The 22,152-nt window shown below is 39.7% G+C and overlaps 1 protein-coding gene across 4 annotated transcripts in view; it reads right to left on the bottom strand.

Moving 5' to 3' along the window:
- PDE4D (phosphodiesterase 4D) overlaps positions 1-22,152 on the bottom strand; it is a 613,857-nt gene that overhangs the window by 86,409 nt on the left and 505,296 nt on the right. For all 4 annotated transcript variants that reach the window (XM_075078147.1, XM_075078148.1, XM_075078149.1 and 1 more), the window contains 2 exons: positions 19,880-19,953; positions 18,655-18,704 (listed from right to left, as the gene is read on the bottom strand). In XM_075078147.1, coding sequence (XP_074934248.1) covers positions 18,655-18,704; positions 19,880-19,953 — 124 coding nt within the window. The remainder of the gene's footprint in view (positions 1-18,654; positions 18,705-19,879; positions 19,954-22,152) is intronic.

The following is a 22,152-nucleotide window of genomic DNA, read 5'->3' as shown; positions in this document are numbered from 1 at the left end:
GAAAATAAAAAGACATTTTGGAGGCATGAAACCTGAATGTGTGCTTTTGCATTTTAAATGTTACTCGGGTAGATGATGGCAGTGCACATCTATGTGATGTTTTGCGTAATTTTTATTTTTTTTCTAAATATTTTGGAAAGACTCTAATACCCAAGCTTGATTTCTCTATTTAACTGAGATTCCAGTAAAACTGGTTTTATTGCTACTGCCATATTTCAGTCTATAGTTTCATCTTCAGCAATTTAGATTGCCACTTTGTGGACATTAAATGATGACAGCATGATGAAAGGCAAGCTCATGGGTTCACATACTTATACACAGTTCCTTAATTTATTTTACAAATGTGGCTGTCGTCAAATCTCTTAATCTGTGTAACTTTTTTATTGGGATTAAATTACTTCAGCATCATACTGAAATGTTTGCCTGTGATCTGGGCCATCTTTCTGCCAGTCAAATAACAGGTTTATTTTTGTGGAAACTTTCCAGCTCTGGAATGCGGAGTGGCATCTGCCTGCTAAGGGTTTCAATGGCAGCTAATGATCTAAGGCAACGCTTAAAACATCTGTAACTTCAGAAACCTGTATAAACCCACCACTACTCTTTTGCAGTACTACCACTTAAGCTAATTTCAAGTTCCCAGGCTAACCCACCATTCACTGCTTAAATCGATCCTTGCAGCAGCCCATTAATTTGTTTTCAGACAAGTATATGAATCTGTGTAGTGAAGTAGTATATGAAGCTGTGTAGTGAATCAACTGGAAAACTTACGGACTGAAAAAAAAAAGGAAAAATAATGCAGGTTATTTTTCAGTCGGTTGGGTTCCTTGGTTATTTCACCCTGTGTCAGCACAGACAATGGGATAGTATATTGCAGGGAGTAGTGAGAGGAAAGAAATGAGTGATGAGGTTCAGGAATTATATAAACTGATTCTTTTGCTCAAAAATACATTTTGAACCACAGCCTATGTCCCATTTAAATCTATGGGAGCTAAACACATGCCTCAGGTTTTCTGAAACAAGGCTTAAAGTAGTTGAACCATAGGCAATTAAAAATAAGAATGGTAATATTCAAACTAATTGGGTTGAAATTTGGGGGTGTCTCTCAAGTGAGCAGTTTAAAGTGAAGCAGAAATGAATACAGTCTGTATATCAGTGTGTGAGGCAGACCTGGAGAAACCATGCAGCACATGAGAAAGTAAAATGTCCTTTGATTCAGTTCCCAGCTGTGAAAGAAAAATGTTCCCAGTTGTTGCAAACACTTCTACAGGAAGTGTAGACAGAAAGTCTGTAGATTTTCAGGGGGAAAAAGGCTCCTGAGGAGTGTAAATTTAAGTACAGACACTGCCTATACTTCTTTCAGTTGATTACATTATCTAGTATGCATTACAGAGTTTAGATGGTAGTCCTGACTACTTTTAAATAAGGATTTAACTCATAGCTGTTTCATACCATTAATGACTCCAAAGGAAATTATATAAATCGAGATTTAGGAACACTTTTTCAGACATAATCAGAAAAGCCTGCTTGAAAATGGGATTCATGTCCCTTTGCATGATCACTTTTCATCCTCCTTTTCAAAATTGAGAAATTTATTCCAGAACATTGCAGTAGCATTCAGCATCTTGAACTATTGCCTCTAGAAGGCGGCATCTAACAGCCTGGGAAGAAGATGGATATTTTTTGCTATATTTTAATGTTTTGGCTGGATGGAGTTGTTACTTTAGTCAAAGAACTATAGGCAATGTGAAAATTTTTATTATATTTTGATTTTATTCTATGAAATTTTATTCTTTAGAATACTGATGTCAAACTTTTTTTTTATTTTGCAAAAGGAAATGTGGCCCTAGCAGATCACAGAATCACACAGAATCGTAGGGGTTGGAAGGGACCTCTGGAGATCATCTCGTCCAACCCCCCCTCTTGAGCAGGCACACCTAAAGCAAGGGGCACAGGAACGCATCCAGGCGGGTTTTGGATTCTCCAGGGAAGGAGACTCCACAGCCTCGCTGGGCAGCCTGTGCCACTGCTCTGGCACCCTCACAGGAAAGAAGATTTTTTAAAGATGTTTTATAGTCCAGCTCTGCAGGATTGTGCTGTGCTTGGAAGGAATGCTTATAGTACTGGCCTCTCACAAACATCAAAACATACAGTTTTCAAAAATCAATGTCTATCGGTAAACCTATGTATACTATGAAGTAGAAATAATTGTTTATTTTAACAACCAATCGTCAAAGAGATTATTGGAAAATCTGTGCTATTTTTATAGCCTCTATTTTATAGACAAGACTAACATCATCTTTGGAGAAAAGGCATTTCAAAGTATAACTGCCAAGTATTTCAACGCACCAGGTCTTACCACAAACACATATTATTTGTTGAAGCCACAGTTACTTCTTGGAGCATCAACTCTGTGTTCCAGTGAGTACATTTAGAAAATAACATTTGTGGATCCGAATTGTGCTTTTCTTCTTTGGAATGTGTACTGAGGCTACAGCATCGTATCATACCCACCTGTACCTCCTAAAGAACAAATAAGTTAAACAGGGGAGGGTGTGAGACATCGAACTCAAGGCAGCATAAATCTGCAAGGAGGGTAGGGCTGCACTAGACCAGAGAAAATTGTTGTAATAGACTCGTTGGTTCTGCAGCTTCAGGTTTTACTCAGCAAAACAAAGGCTTGCAGCCTTCATCGTGAGAATTAGCAGGAGCAAGGAAATCACATTTTGGTTTCACAATATCATACAGTGACAATCTATGGCTGATAAGTAACATGCTTACATACATTTCCAAGTAGCAGAAACATATGAGAACTAACTGGTTTCACCACCTGACTGTTGCTTTCCTGTGTGAAAGGCATATGCGTAGTAACTTGCTCTTTCTCTGAAAATAGCGTCTTGAACTGCAAAGATGTAGGTTCCTTCTTTGCCTGCCTCCTTTGTCTGATAGATTTTCAGAGTTGAAGATTGAATGGGGAATGACAAGGTTCAAACAACCTTTTTATCTGATATGGCAAAAAAGTTTTGAGATTCACCAAAAAAAAAACCCAACCCAAAAAGAAACACACTGGAGAAGAAAAACACTTCTGCAGCTGAAGTGCTGCAGAACCCTTTTTATTTAGGAAACAGAAAGGGCAGAATACAAAAAGCAGTTTCGGGGAGTGTGTGGGGCATGTTCATTTGCCACTGCTGCTGCTTCTATTTGTCCAACTCCAACTAAAAAGAAACAAACAGTCCCAAAATTCTGATTTTGCAGTTTCCCTCTAAGAAGTGGGGTTCAAAACCAGTAATATTAATAACAACAACAACCACCACATCAACAACAATAACAATAATGGTATTAAAGACTCTTCCCCAAACAAATGTTGGTTTCTTTCCTGCTATCTGCCTTCCATCATCTGTCAGAACTTTCTGCATCCCACTGGTAACGTTTAGTTAGCTCAGGTAGCCAGGCTATGTCAAACTGTTTTCCGATTTGCTCCTTCATTTCTTTGGCACTGACTTCTTCGGGGGCTTTTTCTTCTAGTCTTTCAATTACAGACTAATTAGTCAATGGTTCCTATGTCCACTAAGTAGGCCACTAGCATATGGCTTACTTAATACAAGGGGAATTTTTAAATGCTTGCTAATCGAGTAGTCACTTCTGTAATATATTCCTGAGTTAATTCCTGTTTCTTTAGCATAGTAGTAAGTTATCTAGTGGCAAAATTCACTCACTCAGGTGTGATCCTACTTTGTTCACTATTATTAAGGAAAGAAACCCTTTATTTTTATCATATTTAAGAGACATGACCTTAATTTATTGTCTGTCATCTTCATTTTTTGTCTGAATCAGAATCAGTTCAACTTCATATCTAATTTATACTTTCAAAGATAAATATCAGTTGCCTAAATTAATTTCAAATACTGTATAGGGAAAGAGTAATGAATTAGATTGGCAATTTGCTACTAGTATTTTAATGTGAATATTTGGGAATAATTTTTGAGTATTGACTAAATCTTTGTGCATGTGGACAGAGCTGCTTCATTAATCCAGAATATCGCAATAATGGGAATAAATCAAGACATTACTGGTACAGAAAAGTCTGCTCCTACACAAGATGGAGCTGAATCTTCTTAACTGTGAGCTGATTAAGGATTATGATAAAAATCCCAAATTTTCTAGTTCCATTAACAGAAAGCAAGAGTCATAGAGCTGTGCAAACCTGCCTGAGTACTATGGCTTGGATTTGATTAGGAAATTTTGAAGACCTAACCCAGTGCTTTTAACATTTCAAGTGAAAGTACTCTCATAAGAACTACTGGCTCTTTCAGCGTGTCCTGTCATTTCCCCCAAGGTCCCAGAAGCAAGCCTCGTAAATTCCTTTTTGCAATTTTTCGCTGGCAGGTTTCTGCTAGGATATACCTTACAATATTTGGGACTATGTTAGGCTGCCCACTGCTGGTGTCTTTTTTATGAATAGTGGCACAAAAGTAATGTCTATTGGGTGACCCTCAAGGTCTTGCCTAGGCACTTGGAGCGTTAGGCCCTCCGCAGAGCGCTTGAATTGCTTGCCTCCTCTGCCTGTAAAGACAGACTGTGGCTGCTCACAGGGATTTGATACACTGAGCCAGCCAGTTGGAAGCATGAAACACAGGGACGTGTCTGAATATGTGACAAGGGTGTGTGCACCAGTTACTTCCATGCTAACCAGTTACACCATACTTCCCAGTTCCTGCTACCAAGGGTCTTCTGAGGTGAGTCACCTAACGTAGGAAGAAAAGGTCTTTTTGCATGTAGATGTGAGATGTTAGAACTCCTGCCCTGAGGAGCAGAAGCCTGAGTTTTCGGCACTCCTGATTATTGAAGTTTTTGATCCAAGTTCCTGACAGAGTGCAGTAGGGACAAGTATCCTACTGCCAGACCTGGAAATACTCCTTCCAGCTGAAGATGAGTCACTTTGCAGAATGTAATGCAAAATGCATGAGGTCAGACAGAGAATGGGCAAAAGGGATACTGTCCCTGTTGGGGGGTGATGAGGTTACTCCTGGAGAAGATGTTGTGCAGGGGCAGGTCCTATACTGTCAGCACTACTCCTAGACTAATTTGTTTGTTTTATCTGAGCACAGACAAAAGATTGTGTGGAGGGACCTGCAGAACTTCCTAGTCCACAAGAGAAGAGCTCTCATTCTTGCTTGTGTCCGGGGTTGTCTGACCCTGGCTGCTGGCAGCACTGATTCACTGCTTTGTTCAGGTTCTATACTCAGGAGCCCACGTAAAATAAAAGCAGAACTTGGGCACTTCAATGGGTGATCTCAATGAAGCCCTTAGTTTTTAAATGGATACTCAGGGAAGTAAATAGGCTTTAACGGACAAGTTTCTGGGTAACCTGTTAATGGAAAAAAGATCTACTTTCAAGTCTGCCTTTTCAGTTGGACTGACCAGAGCTGCCAGAAGCTGGATGAGTGTGAAACAAAGGTGCACTCAGACTGCATCCAACGGTCATACCAGAAGCCACATCTGCACAGTTTTATTTTCTATATTCATCAGCCAACAGGCTCCATTCATAACAGGAACAAGAAAAATGACATAGACAAGAGTGCTATATTTCTTTCTGGTTATTCTCACCTCAGTCCTACAAAACAAACCACCTTTCACTCTTTTCAGTTGCTCTGCTGTTACCGATAAGGTAAATGCAGCTTAGGGTCATGTACAGTTCTCAACTACCAGTGACCGTAAGTGACACAGCTGGGCTGAAAGGAGAAGAGAAGGCACACAAAGCTTGTCATCCTGACTGTCTTTCCAGTAAAATAGACAGTTTGGGTCAAGTGGTAATATAGTACCTTCTACTGATGCAGCAAAATAGAGACCCATTTAAAGGTAAGAAGCAAAGATCTATGTTGGGTTGCATACCACATTATTGATGTGGAGATTGATAATGCCTCTTATGTTTTCTTTTTAAACTCATCACTATTCTAACTCCAAAATGTGTAAGTCTATTGTGAACTCAAGGCTGTACTACACTGCAGTCCTGGGGAAAAGTAACAAGTGCTGGATGAAGCTTACAAGCAGAGGTCTGCCCTATGGTGCCTTCTCGTCTCTATGCACTTTGATAACCTAACCATGTGTTTCCATCAAAACAGACTGTTAAATTAGAAATCATACATAAGGGCTGAGTGTTGTAGTCTACACATTGCAAAACAACTACAGTTATTTTCTAATTGTTGATTCAGATAGTTAGTTTTAATCATGGGGTCATTCTTGCCAGGAATGTTTTAAACTATAATTGTACTTCTCTGTTTAAGTAACTTGCTGTTTCATGAAAACTTACACATTTGACTACCAGGTATGAGTGTTTAAGTGCAAAACAAAAGGTGCACATGATACTGAGGAAGACGCATCTATGGATCTTTTTTGTAATATATGCTAATTAGTATTTTTAAATGACATAATGGAAGCCACCATTTTGCAGTTAGTATAGTCAGGACAAGTCACTGTTTAAACATCCTAGGTGGTCGTGAAAATTCTTAGGTTTCTCATTATTTCATTGTATAGAAAGCCTGAATTTTTCAGATTTTTCTACAGTACTGTGCAGTAATCAAACGTAGAGAGTATTCTATTTTGTATCCTGGTTGTGTTCACTTCCTTGAATGTGATATGATACATGAACAGCTTATGTTGTCCAAAACCATGCCAATACTCTTCCTGCTGTTCTGCCTCAAGAAAGTTAATCACCGTTTAACAAATCCACAGAACCTGAAGGAGCACTAGATAAAGATTTAATTTGAAATCTGTCATTCAGTTAGAAAAGTTTTGCAGTATTAATTAAAGGTCTACAAATCAAGATGGAGAAGGCATTCAGTAAGCCTTCACAGATCTATCCTGTCAATAAAAACTTCTTCCCTAAATCAAGGAAGGGGGCTGACTGGTGCACAAAGACTATTCCCTTTTAAAGGGAAATATAATTTAATAGTTATCTTTTCAAATGACCCATTTTAAGCAGGTATTTTTTCATTAGAGCACATGACAGTGCTGCACAAACAGTGACACAGAGAGCTAGTTTTTCATAGAACATAAGCAAATATGGCCTCAATTTATTAATATCAAATGCCCACAAACTCTGTATGTGCAAGGAAGGAAGCAGCTAGTTCACCCCCAAAGGTGACAAAGTGACTGTGAGAGACTGGCTGGGGAGCAGACTAGTCTCCCATGATTGCCTGCCTGTTCGCTGCATATGTTGTTTACTATGGGCAAGAGACATATGAATAAATTTCATTCTGAATGTAATTTGTGCCCTGTATCTCACAAAGCAATATGATTTTGTTTTTATTGTGGATAAGAAGTCTGTAAAAGAGATAACTCTCCTTTTAGCTATCATGACCTAGATAAGGCCCTTAATGATTAACTGAGAAGCTGATGTAAATACTGCTGTTTTCCAAATCTTATTTATGCAAAATATTATTGATCGTGTAAAGAAACAATATAGAAGCCTCTTTAAAGTACTTTGTACAGTAGCAATGGGGATTCGGTTCGACTCCAGTGAAGCTGATGATTGTCAGTCTTTATTCAGAACATTTGTGGGAAAATTCTGAGCTCATTTTGCAAACAGATGAGCTGAAACTAGCGGAAACAAAGGACATCTTCATTGCTAATTCGTTACTGAACTACGTGGACCAGCTGGAGGGATTCCACTGGAAGCTAAATCTATGTTGGTTCTGGATTGCACAATATAAAACTGTTTCTTTTTATCTGCTATCTGAATTCATAGAATCATAGAATGGTTTGGGTTGGAAGGGACCCTAAAGATCATCTAGTTCCAACCCCCTGCCATGGGCAGGAACACCTTACCCATCCAACCTGGCCTTGAACACTTCCAGAGAGGGGGCATCCACAACCTCTCTGGGCAACCTGCTCCAGTGCCTCACCACCCTCACAGTAAAGAATTTTTTCCTAATATCTAATCTAAATCTACCCTCTTTCCCTTTAAAACCATTACCCCATATCATATCACCACGCTCCCTGATAAAGTCCCTCCCCATTTTTCTTGTAGGCCCCTTTTGCGTACCAGAAGGCCTCCATGGAATCTTCGCTTCTCTAAGCCAAACACCCCCAACTCCCTCAGCCTTTCCTCGCAGGGAGGGTACTCCAGCCCCTTCATCATCTTTGTGGCCCTCCTCTGGACCACCTCAATCAGGTCCATGTATTTCTTATGCTGGGGGTCCTAGGGCTGAATGCAGTCCTCCAGGTGGGGTCTCACCAAGCAGAGTAGAGATGGAAAGTCATGTCCCTCAACCTGCTGGCCACACTTCTTTTGATGCAGCCCATCATGCAATCGGCTTTCTGGGCTGCTAGTACACTTTGCTGTTTCATGTCCAGCTTTCCATGCACCAATACCCCCAAGACCTTCTCCTCAGGGCTGCTTGCAGTCCACTCATTGCCCAGCCTGTATCCATATTTGGGATAGCCTGACTCATGTGCAGGACCTTACACTTGGTCTTACTGAACTTCATACAAGCTCCATCTTGTCAGGGTCCCTCTGGATGGCATCCCTTCCCTCTATCAATCATGCCACTCAGTTTGGTGTCATCTGCAAACTTGCAGAGGGTGCACTCCATCCCACTGTCCATGTCCCTGACAAAGATGGTAAATAATACTGGTCCTAATACTGCCCCTGAGGGACACCACCTGTCACTGGTCTCCACCCGGACATCGAGCCGTTGACCGCAACTCTTTGAGTGCCAGCATCCAGCCAATTCCTTATCCAGCAAGTGGTCCACTCATCAAATCCATGTCTCTCCATTTTAGAGACAGGCTTGTTGTGCGGGACAGTATCAAATGCTTTGCACAAGCCCAGGTAGATGACTTCAGTCACTCTTCCCGTGTCCACCAACACTGTAATGCCATTGTGGAAGGCCACCAGATCTGGCAGGCACAAATTGCCCTTACTGAAGCCATGTTGGTTGTCACCAATTACCTCTCTGTTTTCCATGTGCCTTAGTGTGGTTTCCAGGAGGATCTGCTCCATGATCTTGCCAGGCACAGAGGTGAGACTAACTGGCCTGTAGGTCCCCGGGTCTTCCTTTTTCCATTTTTAAAAATGGGAGTTATGTTTCCTATTTTCCAGTCACTGGGAACTTCATCAATCTGTCATGACTTTCCAGAGATGATGGAGAGTGCCTTAGTGACTTCATCTGCTGTTTCCCTCAGAACCTTCAGATGCATCTCATCAGGTCCCATGGACTTGTGCACCTTCAGGTTCCTTAGATGGCCTTGAACCTGATCTTTTCCTATGGTGGGCAGTACTTAATTCTCCCGGTCCTTGCCTTTGGATTCTGTGAATTGGGTGGCATGGCTAGAGCACTTGACAGTGAAGACTAAGGCAAAAAAGTTACTGATACCTTGGCCTTCTCCATGTTGGCTGTAAGCAGGTTTCCATTTTGCTCATCACAGTGGGTACAGTTTCTTTTATCTTCCTTTGTTGTCCTCGGAACCTGAAGAAACCCTTCTTGTTATTTCTCATGTCCCTAGTCAAGTTCAGGTTCAGCTGTGCCTTGGCTTTCCTGATCCCCTCTCTGCACTCTCAGGCCATATACCTATAATCTCCCCAGGATGTATACACCTGCTTCCACTGCATTTGGGTTTTGTGTTTTAGTTTGGCTAAGGGGCCTTGGCGTAGCCAAGCTGACCTCCTGCTTCACTTGCCTGACTTCTTGAGGACTGAGAGCTCTTGCACCCTAAGAAAAATGCCTTTAAATACCTCGCAGCTCTCGTTCACTCCTTTGCATCTGGATGCAGTTTCCCAAGGGATCTCAGGCACTAGCACCCTAAACACCCAAAGGTTTGTGTTTCTGAGGTTTGGGGTCCTGACTCTACTTTTTACCCATCCTGTAGTAGACACCAGCCACAATAAGCTCCTTTACGAGCTTGGTCTCAATTTTCACCATAAGCCGTTGACCTGTGTGTTGCTGTTCTTCAAAGACAGCTCTGTGCAATCAATCCCATTTTGGAAACCAAGGGCAACTCCCCCACCTCTCCTTCCTGGCCTGTCCTTTATGAATACTTTATAGCTGTCAGCCACAGCACTCCAGTCTTCATCCCACTTCATCCCACCAAGTTTGTGTGATAGCAATCAGGTCACAGTTGTCCATCTAGGCAGCAGCTACCAGCTCCTCCTATTTGTTTCCCATGCTGTGTGCATTGGCATAGAGGCACTTCAGCTAGGCTAGCGGCCACATCCCTGTTTTAGAGGAGCTTGCCCTAGTGCCCTTGAGGCAGTTTGCAGGGGTTTTCCTGTTGCTTCCTAATGCTTCAGTAGCACCTAGCTGTTCTTGAGTACTTAAAACTTAATCCCCTGGCCCTGCTAAATCTAGTTTAAAGCTCTGTCATAAGTTCAGCCAGCTTATTGTCCAGGAAACCCTTGCTCACACTTGGTCAGGTGAGCCCCATCAGCTCTCTCTGGGCCCTGTTTCTCAAAGGTATGTCTAAGATCATAGAAGCCAAGACCCTGAGCATGGCACCAGCTACGCAGCCAGCCATTCACTGGTTGAATTCATCTCCTTTTCCTCAAACCCCCTTCTCTGACTGGGATAATAGAGGAGAAGACCACCTGTGCTCCCAACCCCTTTAATATTGTTCCAAAGAACATAAAGTCTCTTTTAGTATTTCTAAATAACCTCATTGCAGCATTCTATCCTACTTGGAAAAGTAGGAATGGGTGATAGTCCGCAGACTTTACCAGGCTTGGTAGCCTCTCCATGACATCACAGACGCTAAGTCCCAGCAGCAGCAAACTTCTCTAGAGATATTGGCTCGACAATAAATGGGTGCCTCATTGCCTCTCAGCAATAAATCTCCAATACTAACACTCTGTGTACTTTTCTGGTGGCACTTGTTCTAATGCGGGTGAGTGGTTGGACCAACTTTGAACAGTTGGCCTTTCCTGTGTCTTGCTTGGTACTCTCTCTTCATTCTCCAGCCCCAGGGCATTGTACCTGTAACATACGGGCACTTCAGGGGAAGGGGAACATTCCTCCTCCTGCCCAAAGCAGAGACAAGAGTCCAGTCTCCTTTGTCTCATGAGGTGGTTGAGCCTATCAACTCAGTGTCAGAAGCAAGCTCACCTTCCCTTTGCAAAGTCTGATGGCAGGGCTGTCACTCCACTCAGCTTGTGGCAGCGCACAATGCCATGCATCCATCTCTCGCTTAGAAGCCCTGATACTGCGCTGCCTGTTAAGCTCCTCTTGTAACATGGGGAATTGCTTGAAGGGTCCCTCCAGCTGGGCAGACTTGCACCATGACGTCCACCTCTGCCTTCAGACCCTAGGGGACTTGCAGGTTCTGGAGTTCCATGCAACTTTGGGTCTGAGCAGCTCTTTCAGTGTGAGTGTAGATGTCCACACAGAAAGGTTTATCACTTCCACTTGGGTTTCAGTCACAGCTTTGCAGTTGTGGTGGGTGGAAACCATTTTGTTTCAACAGGAGTCTACCTCCACCTGCCTCCCAGAACAAAATAGCCCATTTTCTGAAGGTTGCCCTCCCTGTGCACCCTTCTGTGCAAACTGCCATGCAAACTGAATCGCACAAGAAAAATTGCTAGTCCAAAATGCATCACCTCAAATATTCAAAAGTATAATTTCTTTTCTCAAACAGAAGCTTGACACATGCATTCATAGTAGAGTTAATCACAAAACTGTGAACTGAGGTCTCGTCCAAAAAGACAATAGAAAGGAGTACTTCCTAGGTTCAGATGTATCTTAGATTTTACCCACGATTGCAATATTGCCACCCATCAAAAGAAACCTATTCAAGAAGGCACTGTACACCATGTGGACCAGTCATTTAGTTTTTAATCTTCCTTCCATCTCAACCATGATTCTGCTGTCCTTTCAGTATGTAAAGCCCTGAGATCAGTACCTAATGTTAACTCTAAAACTGAACAAGGATGCAGACCACAAATAAAGTTCAATATTATATAACATCAGTTTAATGAAAAATGCACAAAGCCTTTTGAAACTCCATCCCATATGAAAGACTACTGATCTTATTCTAACTGCATTCTGGTTTTACGTATTTATACCGAATTTAGATTGATTAATCCGGATAGTGGATTACAGACCTGTGTTAAGTTATGATAAAATACTTTTTTTCTGACAAAAAAATGTTTTCATTTTCCTTAGCATTTTTCTCTGTAGTTTCAAGTTGCCTACTGAGTTTCAAAATTTGATGCCACTGTGGATGCTTAAAGGCTGCCAGAAGTACCAGCAGCAAGAGAAAGCAACAACTGAAGGGAAGAGTTGTCCTTTCACGTTGGTCTGTGCCATACAGAGGTCTACATAACACCAGCAATATTTTATTTTATTAGAAAGGAAATTCTTCTTTATAGAGGATGGGTAAGTTCTGAAAGGATGTTATAGACATGAAGGAGCAATAGGGTGGCATAGACGATAACTAAATGAATAGCCATGCAAGAAACCAGGATAAATAAGTCGACTCTGAATTCGACAATGTTCTTTGTGTCACGTACTTCAGTGTAATATAAAATAGAATATTAGGCCTGCGATGGGAATTTGTTAGAGGCCTTCTGTTTTTAAAGGCAGAGTTGAGTGGCATAGAAATAAGAAAATGATAAATACTTATTTATCCATTTGACAGTGACAAACCACTTACATGTATACGTGCTATGGGTATCTTCCAAATAACGTATTTTCAGGACTCCATTAATATGAACAGCTTAACATAAGTACGTGACCTTCCACATAGTTTTCTTTCAGTTTGTCAGTTCCTCTCTCTTGTTCTACTACTTTTCACATAGCATAAAATCTACACCAAACAACACAATGTGCTATTTTTTCGGTCTGAGCAACAGTTGTAATGAATGTGGCTGTCTTCACATAGTTCATATGAAAGGGGAATTTCAGAAGCATTCACAGAAGTTAAAAAGACACATTTAAATGACTCTTAGTAAAAATTCTGGTCCTACATGCGAGTGTTGAACATACTCCCTTAGGAGGTAAACTGAGCTGGACTGGCACGTGTGTGCCAGTGACTTGTGCATATAAAGCACTTGTAATGCTTGAGTTCAAACACTAGTGGTGTATGCTGTTAACCTACCGTGAGTCTGCAGATACGCATCTGCTAATTTCTCAAATAATAGATGGCATTTACCACAGTCTGAAAGATGTGAAAATGCTACAAACCACATCCACGCTTGTAAATACAAGTGTCTGTGGTATTTACCCTGAAATTAAAATAATTGCCTGAGGTGACTTAAATTAATTAAACATATCTGTAGGTGTATGGGTATAAGCAAAAGTACAAATAGCAGAACATTTACATATCATTCAACATACTGCACAAAGAACAAAGGCCGTTTTATCAAAAACATCCCCCTTTAAAGCCCGGGTGTCAGGTTTCTCCAGTGCTTCAGGAAAGCACCCTTTACTCAATAAACTTGAATGAGGATTTCAAAAGTTTTTACCTTGCCTCTGACAAAAGTTTGGCAGTGCAGTTTACCATAGAAGTACTTTTCTGTAATAAGATTAAAATACATTCAGTGGGCAAATTAAGTAAGAGTAGGAAGTTCTTGTGATGTATGTAACCCTCCTGATTAAATCTGAAGGAGTGATACGTATACTGCAATTACATCTTGAATAGGGCATGCTTTGTGCATCTGCCTAAATCTGGGTATGAAATCTAAGGTCTTTAGCATTTTAAAATGTGACACTGATATTGCATTACAGGTTTTGTTTTGTTAAAAACCTGAAATATTCTTTATTTTCCTCTGTTTTCATAGACATTAGGAACCCCTCAATCCCATATACTCACTCTCAAGCTAGTGGCAATTACCCCAGTATTGTATGAATTACCCGCTGTAAGGCATGCATTTTTGCTTTTTTTTTGTTCTCTCATGTTCTCATGTTTACTGTACACCTTGCTGTGCTCTGGCAGACTCCCAGACACAGGAAAGAATAAAAGGCATTTGGTTATTGAGGACATCTCCAAGCAGTGATACACTCCACAGTCCAGTCAGGCCCTGGGAGTCAACAGGGTATGTAACAGTTTGCCTTCTAGACTTTTGAACAGTTTAAAGCATATCAAGAACGTTAGTTCATTTTGAACAAGTTTTTATTCTATTTTAACTCCATCCTGTTAGTTGGGAAAGTCTTTCAGTTACAGAACTGGTGTGAGTGAGAGATACACTTAGATAGAGATATACACACTCAAAATAATCTGTTATTCCCAATGCCATGTGGCCTACTGATTTTCATCTGTAACCTTTGTTTTTTTCTTGTTATGTCCGGCTGCTTGTATTTAGGAGTTTAGTCTCTTTATGTTTATAAGTTTAGTCTAGTTTATGTTTATATAGAATCATAGAATCATTAAGGTTGGAAAAGACTTCTAAGATCAAGTCCAACTGTCAACCCAACACCACCATGACTCCTAAATCATGCCCTGAAGTGCTGCTTCTACACGTCTTTTAAACACCTCCAGGGATGGTGACTCCACCACCTCTCTGGGCAGCCTGTTCCAATGCTTGACCACTCTTTTAGTGAAGAAATGTTTCCTAATATCCAATCTAAAGCTCCCCTGATGCAACTTGAAGCCGTTTCCACTCGTTCTATCACTAGTAACTTGGGAGAAGAGACCAACACCCACCTCACTACAACCTCCTTTCAGGTAGTTGTAGAGAGCGATAAGGTCTCCCCTATCTAATCATATAGATGTTTAGCTTACCATAGTGACATTTAAAAGTGTTTCATACTGAAAGACAGTAGGCTAATCTTAATTAATTAATATTTAATTATTAATTAGTGATTGATTATACTTTCAATGCAATAAAATAAAATCACTAGCAAAAGACTGGTAGATCCCATTTCAAAACCATAAACTTAATTGGGAAACCTGAAACGAATTGAAACAAATAATGAAATGTGTTGGACGAAGTCCGTGAAAAATATGGAAGAAATTCCATTTAATCAGCAGGATATTGATTTCTGCTGGAGTCAAGATGCAGAGCCATGCATGTAAAGACTGTAACTCATGTCCAGTAAGAAGCAATCAGAGCATGGAATAGCAAATTAATTTGGTTGGATTTAAAACGTCATAATCTTTGCAAATAGTTTATTTCTCTATTCCCATGTTTTCTATATACATGACAAAATTTGAAAGGGTTTTCCTGACACTAAGCCACATGCTTCCTACATTTTAATAAATGAAATGTAGCTTGTTATTGAAAAATTCCATATATTTTCCTCTATCTGATGAAATAGTTTTGGGTTAGTTTTTGTTGCAAAATTGTGAAGTGTAAATAACTTCTAAGAAGTGCAGTTTTGCAATTATTATTTATTTTATTATTAAATTAAATGACTTTTTTTTTTACACATACAAGTCTTCACTTACAGTCCTTTAGCACTGCATTTGTAACATGAAGGTCCACTTATGTAATCTACATTAAAGTCCACTTTAAAGCTATTACTATGAATTAGGTATTATGTCTATGTAATATATGTATATATATTACTCAGACCCTGTGTCTGTGATTTCAGGTTAACTAAGACTTGCAAGTTAATCAGTAGTTGTGATAGTATTTGGAGGCTCAGAAGCTCATTCTTTTGGACAAACTTACCTCCTTCTGCATGCAGAATCTTTGCACATAAAAGCAGCTGCCAGACTGAGTTTGCAAATTGTTGTTAGTAGACACAGAAATTGTGAAATCTGCTATCTGTTTTAAATCTGACGCATATCAAGACATACCTTATATGGTTCCTTCCTAATTCAAATTATTCTTATTTAGAAATGCAGATATTAGAATTGTAGTAATCAAAAGATATCTGATGCTTGCTCACTTTGTCAGTCAAAAACTAAAACTTCCAAGCTTAATTCTTGAGTCACAGCTAGTTTCATTTTTTTGAAAAAGAAACGTTATTTATAATTCACTGGTTGTGTTAAGAGAATTACCATAATCTTGAAATGAAACACCATTCATATCACTGCCTGGAAAATGTGACTCAGGGAGAGAAACCCCTCTCCTGGTTGAAGCACAGAGCACCATGCATGGAAGCACTGTACAGCAAACATAGCAAAATAAACTCTCCATCTTAAGTGTCTCCATCTTTCTGATTTAGCACTGACATAGTTTACTGACACTGTACCTTCCAGTCACCTAGTTTGTTGCGCTGGTGATCAGTTCTCGCTGAGATTGCTAACTGAGCCGTCTGGATGCTGTGATGCAGCTCTACCTGTCTGGTGTGTTTTTCTGGATACTCCATGACACAAGGTCTGACAACAGCATGACCAGGAGGATTTCTCAGCAGGAAGGATCTGCACAAGCCTCATTTCAAAGATTCCCCAGAAGAACTCAAAAAGCTTAGTAGCATCTGAAAGAGTTTTCAGTCATTCTGTGAAGAGCAGGAAGAGTGTGACATATCTTCCTTCTTGGCATAGTGCTGCAGTGCAACATGTTTTACTAGGATTTTGTGCCTCAAGAAAACACCTAAGCATACTTCTGTGGTTATGCCATGAAATTTGTTCCTATGAAAATATCAGAAACAGTCTATGACTAAGAAAAGGCAAACCCATTCAGGCAAAATAGTGTCCAGCCTCAATCTCCGTTCAACAATCAAAATGAATTATAGTGATTTTCATGCTTTGTAGTGACCTAATATCTTTCCTGTATCATGAAAGTTTTTTAGCTACTTATATCCAATGCACACAGGCCACAGCTCACCCAGTTCAATGCATAACTTGGGTGCAGCAATTCCAGCAGCATCTCTGAGAAATCAGATTAGACTAAATTAGATTAGAATATCCTTACTATTCTTTGCCTTCTCTTGCTTCCTTTAAATTTCTCAGCACAGAAGCATTTTCTAGATTAATTGCAGCACTGACTACACCTTCCTACTAAACATTAAAATGTAAGCTGATTTATTCTGACATGTAGAGGGCACTGAATGGAGTTAACTGAATGGAAACCTTCAGATTGGAGGGAATTTAAAAAGAGCAGCATCTTCCAGCAGGGTCTGTCTTGGGTCCTGCTGCCTGAGCAGCTTCGCCTGCTGGAGTAAAGAAGCTGACCTCAGGCAAACAACTGTGGGAGAGCATGTAAGGTAAACTTGCTGGTTTTTCACATGCATGCATATCCTCTCTGCTGGATACCACATTTTCTTTTAGTCTGTTACAGGCTTTCTAAAGTCAGTCCCTTGGAACCAAAGAAAGAGCTTTCTTTTCCAGTATCTCTATCTCCAGTTAAGATAACAGACTTCTGGATGACTGTGTTGCATGAGACAAATCCCACAATTAGAAATAGGTGTAACATCTGTCAATAACTGAAACGTCTCGTGGAGAGTAATTTGAAACCAGTGCCCAGAATTACCTCTTAAAGGCATACATTAACAAAGGATTATGATTGTAATTGATGCAAGCATTTATCTGTCTGCCCTTCCTATTTATTTAATTACCATTAATTTAAGTATGATTGCAGAACATTCTTAAATAAGGATGCTTTTCTGTTTATAGAATACATTTAAAGATTTAACCTTCTGTTTGCTGATGAGCCATACACACAAATGCTCAGATTACATGATGAATTCCTAGGAGAATAAAATTGTACAGAACTGCCAAGATTGGGTCTTGCAGAGGTAAATATGTGTAAGGCTAGATGAAAAGAACTAACAATATTAACGCATTCCAGAGCTTACAGACAGAAAATATTGAACATGGCAAAGACACACTTCTCCTCAAAAGAGCTGAAGTACCACTTCTTCCTTGAGTTACAAATCTATTATACAATTTAAAAGACGAGCTATTTTGAAAATTCTGGAAACATTAAATATTTGGTTTAAATGGTAAACTGTCTGTTTAATAAGTGTCTGTATACATTCATCAAGAGGCAAAACAAATATTCTTTTACTCTGCCAACACACCATAGAGAATATAACTACCTGGAAAATTACACAGTGTAAGAAGACGTGAATTAACATGATGTAAAAAAAATGAGGACAAATAAAGTGTGTTCCCATAAAGATGTCCAAGTCCAAGTTGTATAATAATCACCAAAAGTGCCAGAGGGCAAAATTTGCAAAAGTGTTCACATAAATTAAAATGTCAGTCCTGTTTTCAAGTTAAAGTTTCTTTAAAAATAATAATGTCTTTTACATAGGAATTATTTTTCTCTTACACACCTACAAATGTTAAGAATTAGAATTTACTATCCTAAATCAGAAAATTCAGTTTTGAAACTTTCTTCTCATTGCCTAAAGGCTTGTAATGTGAAGACTTTGCCTCAGTATAGCTACAGAACTCCAAGTCCCAAATGAAAGATTGATGTAGTCCTCATATCTGTTCTTCCTACTACATTTCATTGCAAAAAGTTACTGATGAAGGTGTGACCTGGTCACACTGGTATATAAGGAAAAAAAAACTTTGGGAAAGAATTTAAATAAAAGCCAGGATAAGAAGACAGAAATCAGAAAGCTAACACGATACAACACCAAAAGTCACCAATTTGAGTCACCACATGGCTCAGCTCCTCCTTTACAAAGCACATATATGTTTATGAAAAAATACAAGGTTATTATAATAAAATGCAGTTTTCAGTGAGACTTTTTTATAAATAAGTATTAAATTTATAAATCCATGATGGTTTCACAGAGGAATTTTAGCTGTATTAATTCTTCTTACCTGTTATTGTTGCTTTGTTAATAGATGGTTGGTTACACATTGGTGATCGTCTATATAAAAGAAAAGAAAAAAAAGGTGTAAGCCTGATAAACTTACAGATGACTGAATCCTTGAAGAATATCATAGGAAATACATTTCCTTGTAAATTTATTTAGGACTGGAATACCATGGCATTGCCAATGAAAAAGTTTGTTTAGAATAGATATTTTTTTGTAGTGTAGAAGGGAATCCACAGCTGACCCTGAAACCTCTCTGCAGATTAGGAACTCTGAGAGAGGAATATTTTAGGATTTTACAAGTTCATTAAGGACCTGTCTAATCATATCTAGAGCTTATACCTAGCTTGAAATTTGATTTGTATACATAGTTATAATTATTCTAACATGGCTTGCACTTTCAATGTTCTCTGACACGAAATACTTTTTAAATTTTTTTTTTCATTTCATTATTTTGCATATACGTCTCACACATTATTTTGCTTATACCTTTCTCAATTATCTTCAGGGCAAACAGCTCAGTGGACTGCTTTGCCCACTGAAGAAAGCAAGAAGCTGCTGGACTGACACATAGGGTCTGCATATTCCAACCATGGGGGCTGGAAATATCTTTTAGTGGCACTGCTTCTGCAATGGTAGGCAATTGTCTTTGGAATGGTAAATACTTCTAAGTTCTAGAGATGCACGTTCCAGTGAGGGAAATTTCTCCACTACAGAAATTGCTAGTGTAACTAATGCTAATGTTAACTGTGACGTTGTAACATGATTGGAGAAAGATCACATTTATAATGTCTCATTTATGATGATGAACTACTGTGGATAAGTGGGATGTCATTATCTTGGATGAGTTAGGCAGAGTTCTGGGTTCAGATCATGCAAGTAGCTCACAATGAGCTACTTTGGTTTATTTACAAAAGTCAGACTGCCTGAATTATCATCTTTGAATGATCTTTGACATATGACTAATTTATTGAAAATCATATAAATTGCACAAAAGCACTCAAGGTTATGGAAGGACAGCAGTGCAAGAGCAATTAGTAGGCAAGGAGGTGGTTGTCTCAGCTCTCAAGTATAGCATCTTCAAGGGATTAATAAACTCATTACTTATCCACATGTTTTATTCAGGTTTGGTGGAACTGACTGAAATCTGTAACATCTGATTGTTATTCTTAGTTTACATTTTAAAAGTATCACTGCAAAAGGTTCAGCGGCCAAAAATTGACACTCACTTGCTGGGTGCCCGATCTTGTAAATTGGTTAATGCAGCAAAGTTATTCCGTACAGTACGCAGACTGGCCAGCACCTAGAACAGACAAAACAGTTTCAGTCTAAATTTCTGCACAGGTGAGACTGATTTATCTCTGCTGCACTGTGCTGAAAGAAAAAGGAATGGACATTGCAAAACAGCTGTAAAAGGTTTCCAGGGCTGGTTTGTCTGAAGCCTTTGACAATTATTGGACAATAACATGCCTGTAATACAAGGACAATAGTTTATTTATTCCTCTTTTTTTCTCATAAACAACTCATTATTTGTTTAAAGGCAGACTTACTTGAAGAGGAGGAAAGATTTTCACAGAATACTACTTAGTTCTTTAAAATGACCATAAAAGCATTCATGTTTGGAAGATAATAGCCCATTCAAGCCTAATTCTTCATGCATAAGAAATGATTACAGAATTTTCCATTTGCAGTTCAGCCCCCACAAACCTCAAAGGACAAAGGGAATAAGATTGTCTCGACTGCCAGGAAAATGAAGTGTCTCCTTTAAGGGGCACAGTTGATTTGGGGACTTAGTGTAGAAGGCCAGAGTAAGAGGAAGGTATCACCTGAGCGGGTGGCACATGTCTGCAGGCTCTTATGAGCTTTGCACATTGGGAAAGATGATGTAAATTAACTACTTCATTTATGGACTTAATTTCATGCAAGACAGCAGCTAGTGGAGGCAGTAGAGGAGTGTCTTCTTGTTATTAGTGGTGTGGGCTCTCTCTTCTGAAGGCAGTTGGAGAAATGCAACAAATTTTGTACCATGTAAGGATAAGAAGCTGCACCTCTCGATTAGGGAGAGGCAGCCTAGCTGATGTCAGAAAGGAACCACAAGTTGTTTGGAACGAGACTGGAAACCGAGGGAGGCAGCAACACTAATCACTGGTGTGTCTTTGCAGGAGTTGCCCATTGTTGTTTCGTAACCCAGACTGGGCTGGTTCCCTGGTGAACCCATCCTAGGAATAACAAAGGCGGGAATGAGAACCTGGATTCCAGAGGTCTGAGTTGAGAAGGCTACAACCCTCTTTTTGTAGCCCCTTAAATTTATACATGAGGTAGGAAGGGGGTAGGAGGCTGAAGAGAAAAGAAGGATTTAGTGAAAGCTTGTAACAGACAGCAAATATTCAGGAGATAATAATAACTGGCATGTACTGACTACAAGCCATTATAGGTAATTCCCAAATGAATTAAGATAATAAATATAAAAATATATTTGTTGCCTAATTAGACAGTCTTAATGTCATTGTTTTCTTTTCCAAATATCAAGAGCCAAACTCACCTATTTTACATGCAGCATGGAATAAAAATAATTATATATGCCATGAAATCTGCATGCTCAGGGTACAGTGACCCTAACAAATGTTGTATTTAAATGTTGGATATACACAGATAGGAATCAGGCATGAACTAAGCAGAAGGGGAAAGAAGATCTTGGAGTTCAAAAGTTGAAAAATTAATACATAAAATAGGAAAACTGCTGAAGTGTGAAAATATTGTAAAAGAGCACAGTGAGTTGAAGGTGGAAGGAGAAGGAAAGCATAAATGGAAAAAAAGTTGGACCTATTAAGGTAAGACACACATTGTACTGACTGCAGTCCATTTGCTGTTCCCTTCGGTCAATCTGCCTGGGTTCAGTTTGTCTGCCAGGATGCTGAGACAGCTTGTATGTTCTTATATTACCAGAGGAGCATATCTATGTGGCTCCCAGAGCTGTCTCAGGCCAGGAAGAAATGTAGTCAGTTTTCCTGGCTGCAACTGCCTGCTCAATAAGCCTTGTTGGATTTGAATTGGTGGTATATTCAGGTGCAGTGAGAATTGGGAGCATGTACCAATGTAGCTAAGTGACTCCTCAGTGACTGAGCTCAGGTACAGCCATGCCTATTAGCCTCTGCCTCTGCTGGACTGCAATGAATGACTCTGTACATGCTGTGCAGGGCTTAGTTTCAAAAAGGTTAGTAGGCTGGGCACAATGCCATGTGAAAACATAAACCTTAGCTGAGGTACATGTTGGATCTGAAATAACGGGTCATTTAGTACCTGGGAAAGAAGCGTGCAGAGCTGCAAGGTTGCTCAGGGCCAGTTACAAGTAGAGGCTAATGAGCCTTTCTGGACCCACACTTGCATCCCTGAAGAGCTGCAAGGGGGTCTCTCTACCATACCTACTGCTTTGCATGTTGACGAGATTTTTCCACTGTCTGAGATACTACGGTTATCTCCTTTTTCAGAAAGCAGAGACTTG

The sequence above is a fragment of the Phalacrocorax aristotelis genome, chromosome Z (genome assembly GCF_949628215.1).
Source record: "Phalacrocorax aristotelis chromosome Z, bGulAri2.1, whole genome shotgun sequence".
NCBI lineage: Eukaryota > Metazoa > Chordata > Aves > Suliformes > Phalacrocoracidae > Phalacrocorax > Phalacrocorax aristotelis.
This window is presented reverse-complemented; position numbering and strand designations above follow the sequence as displayed.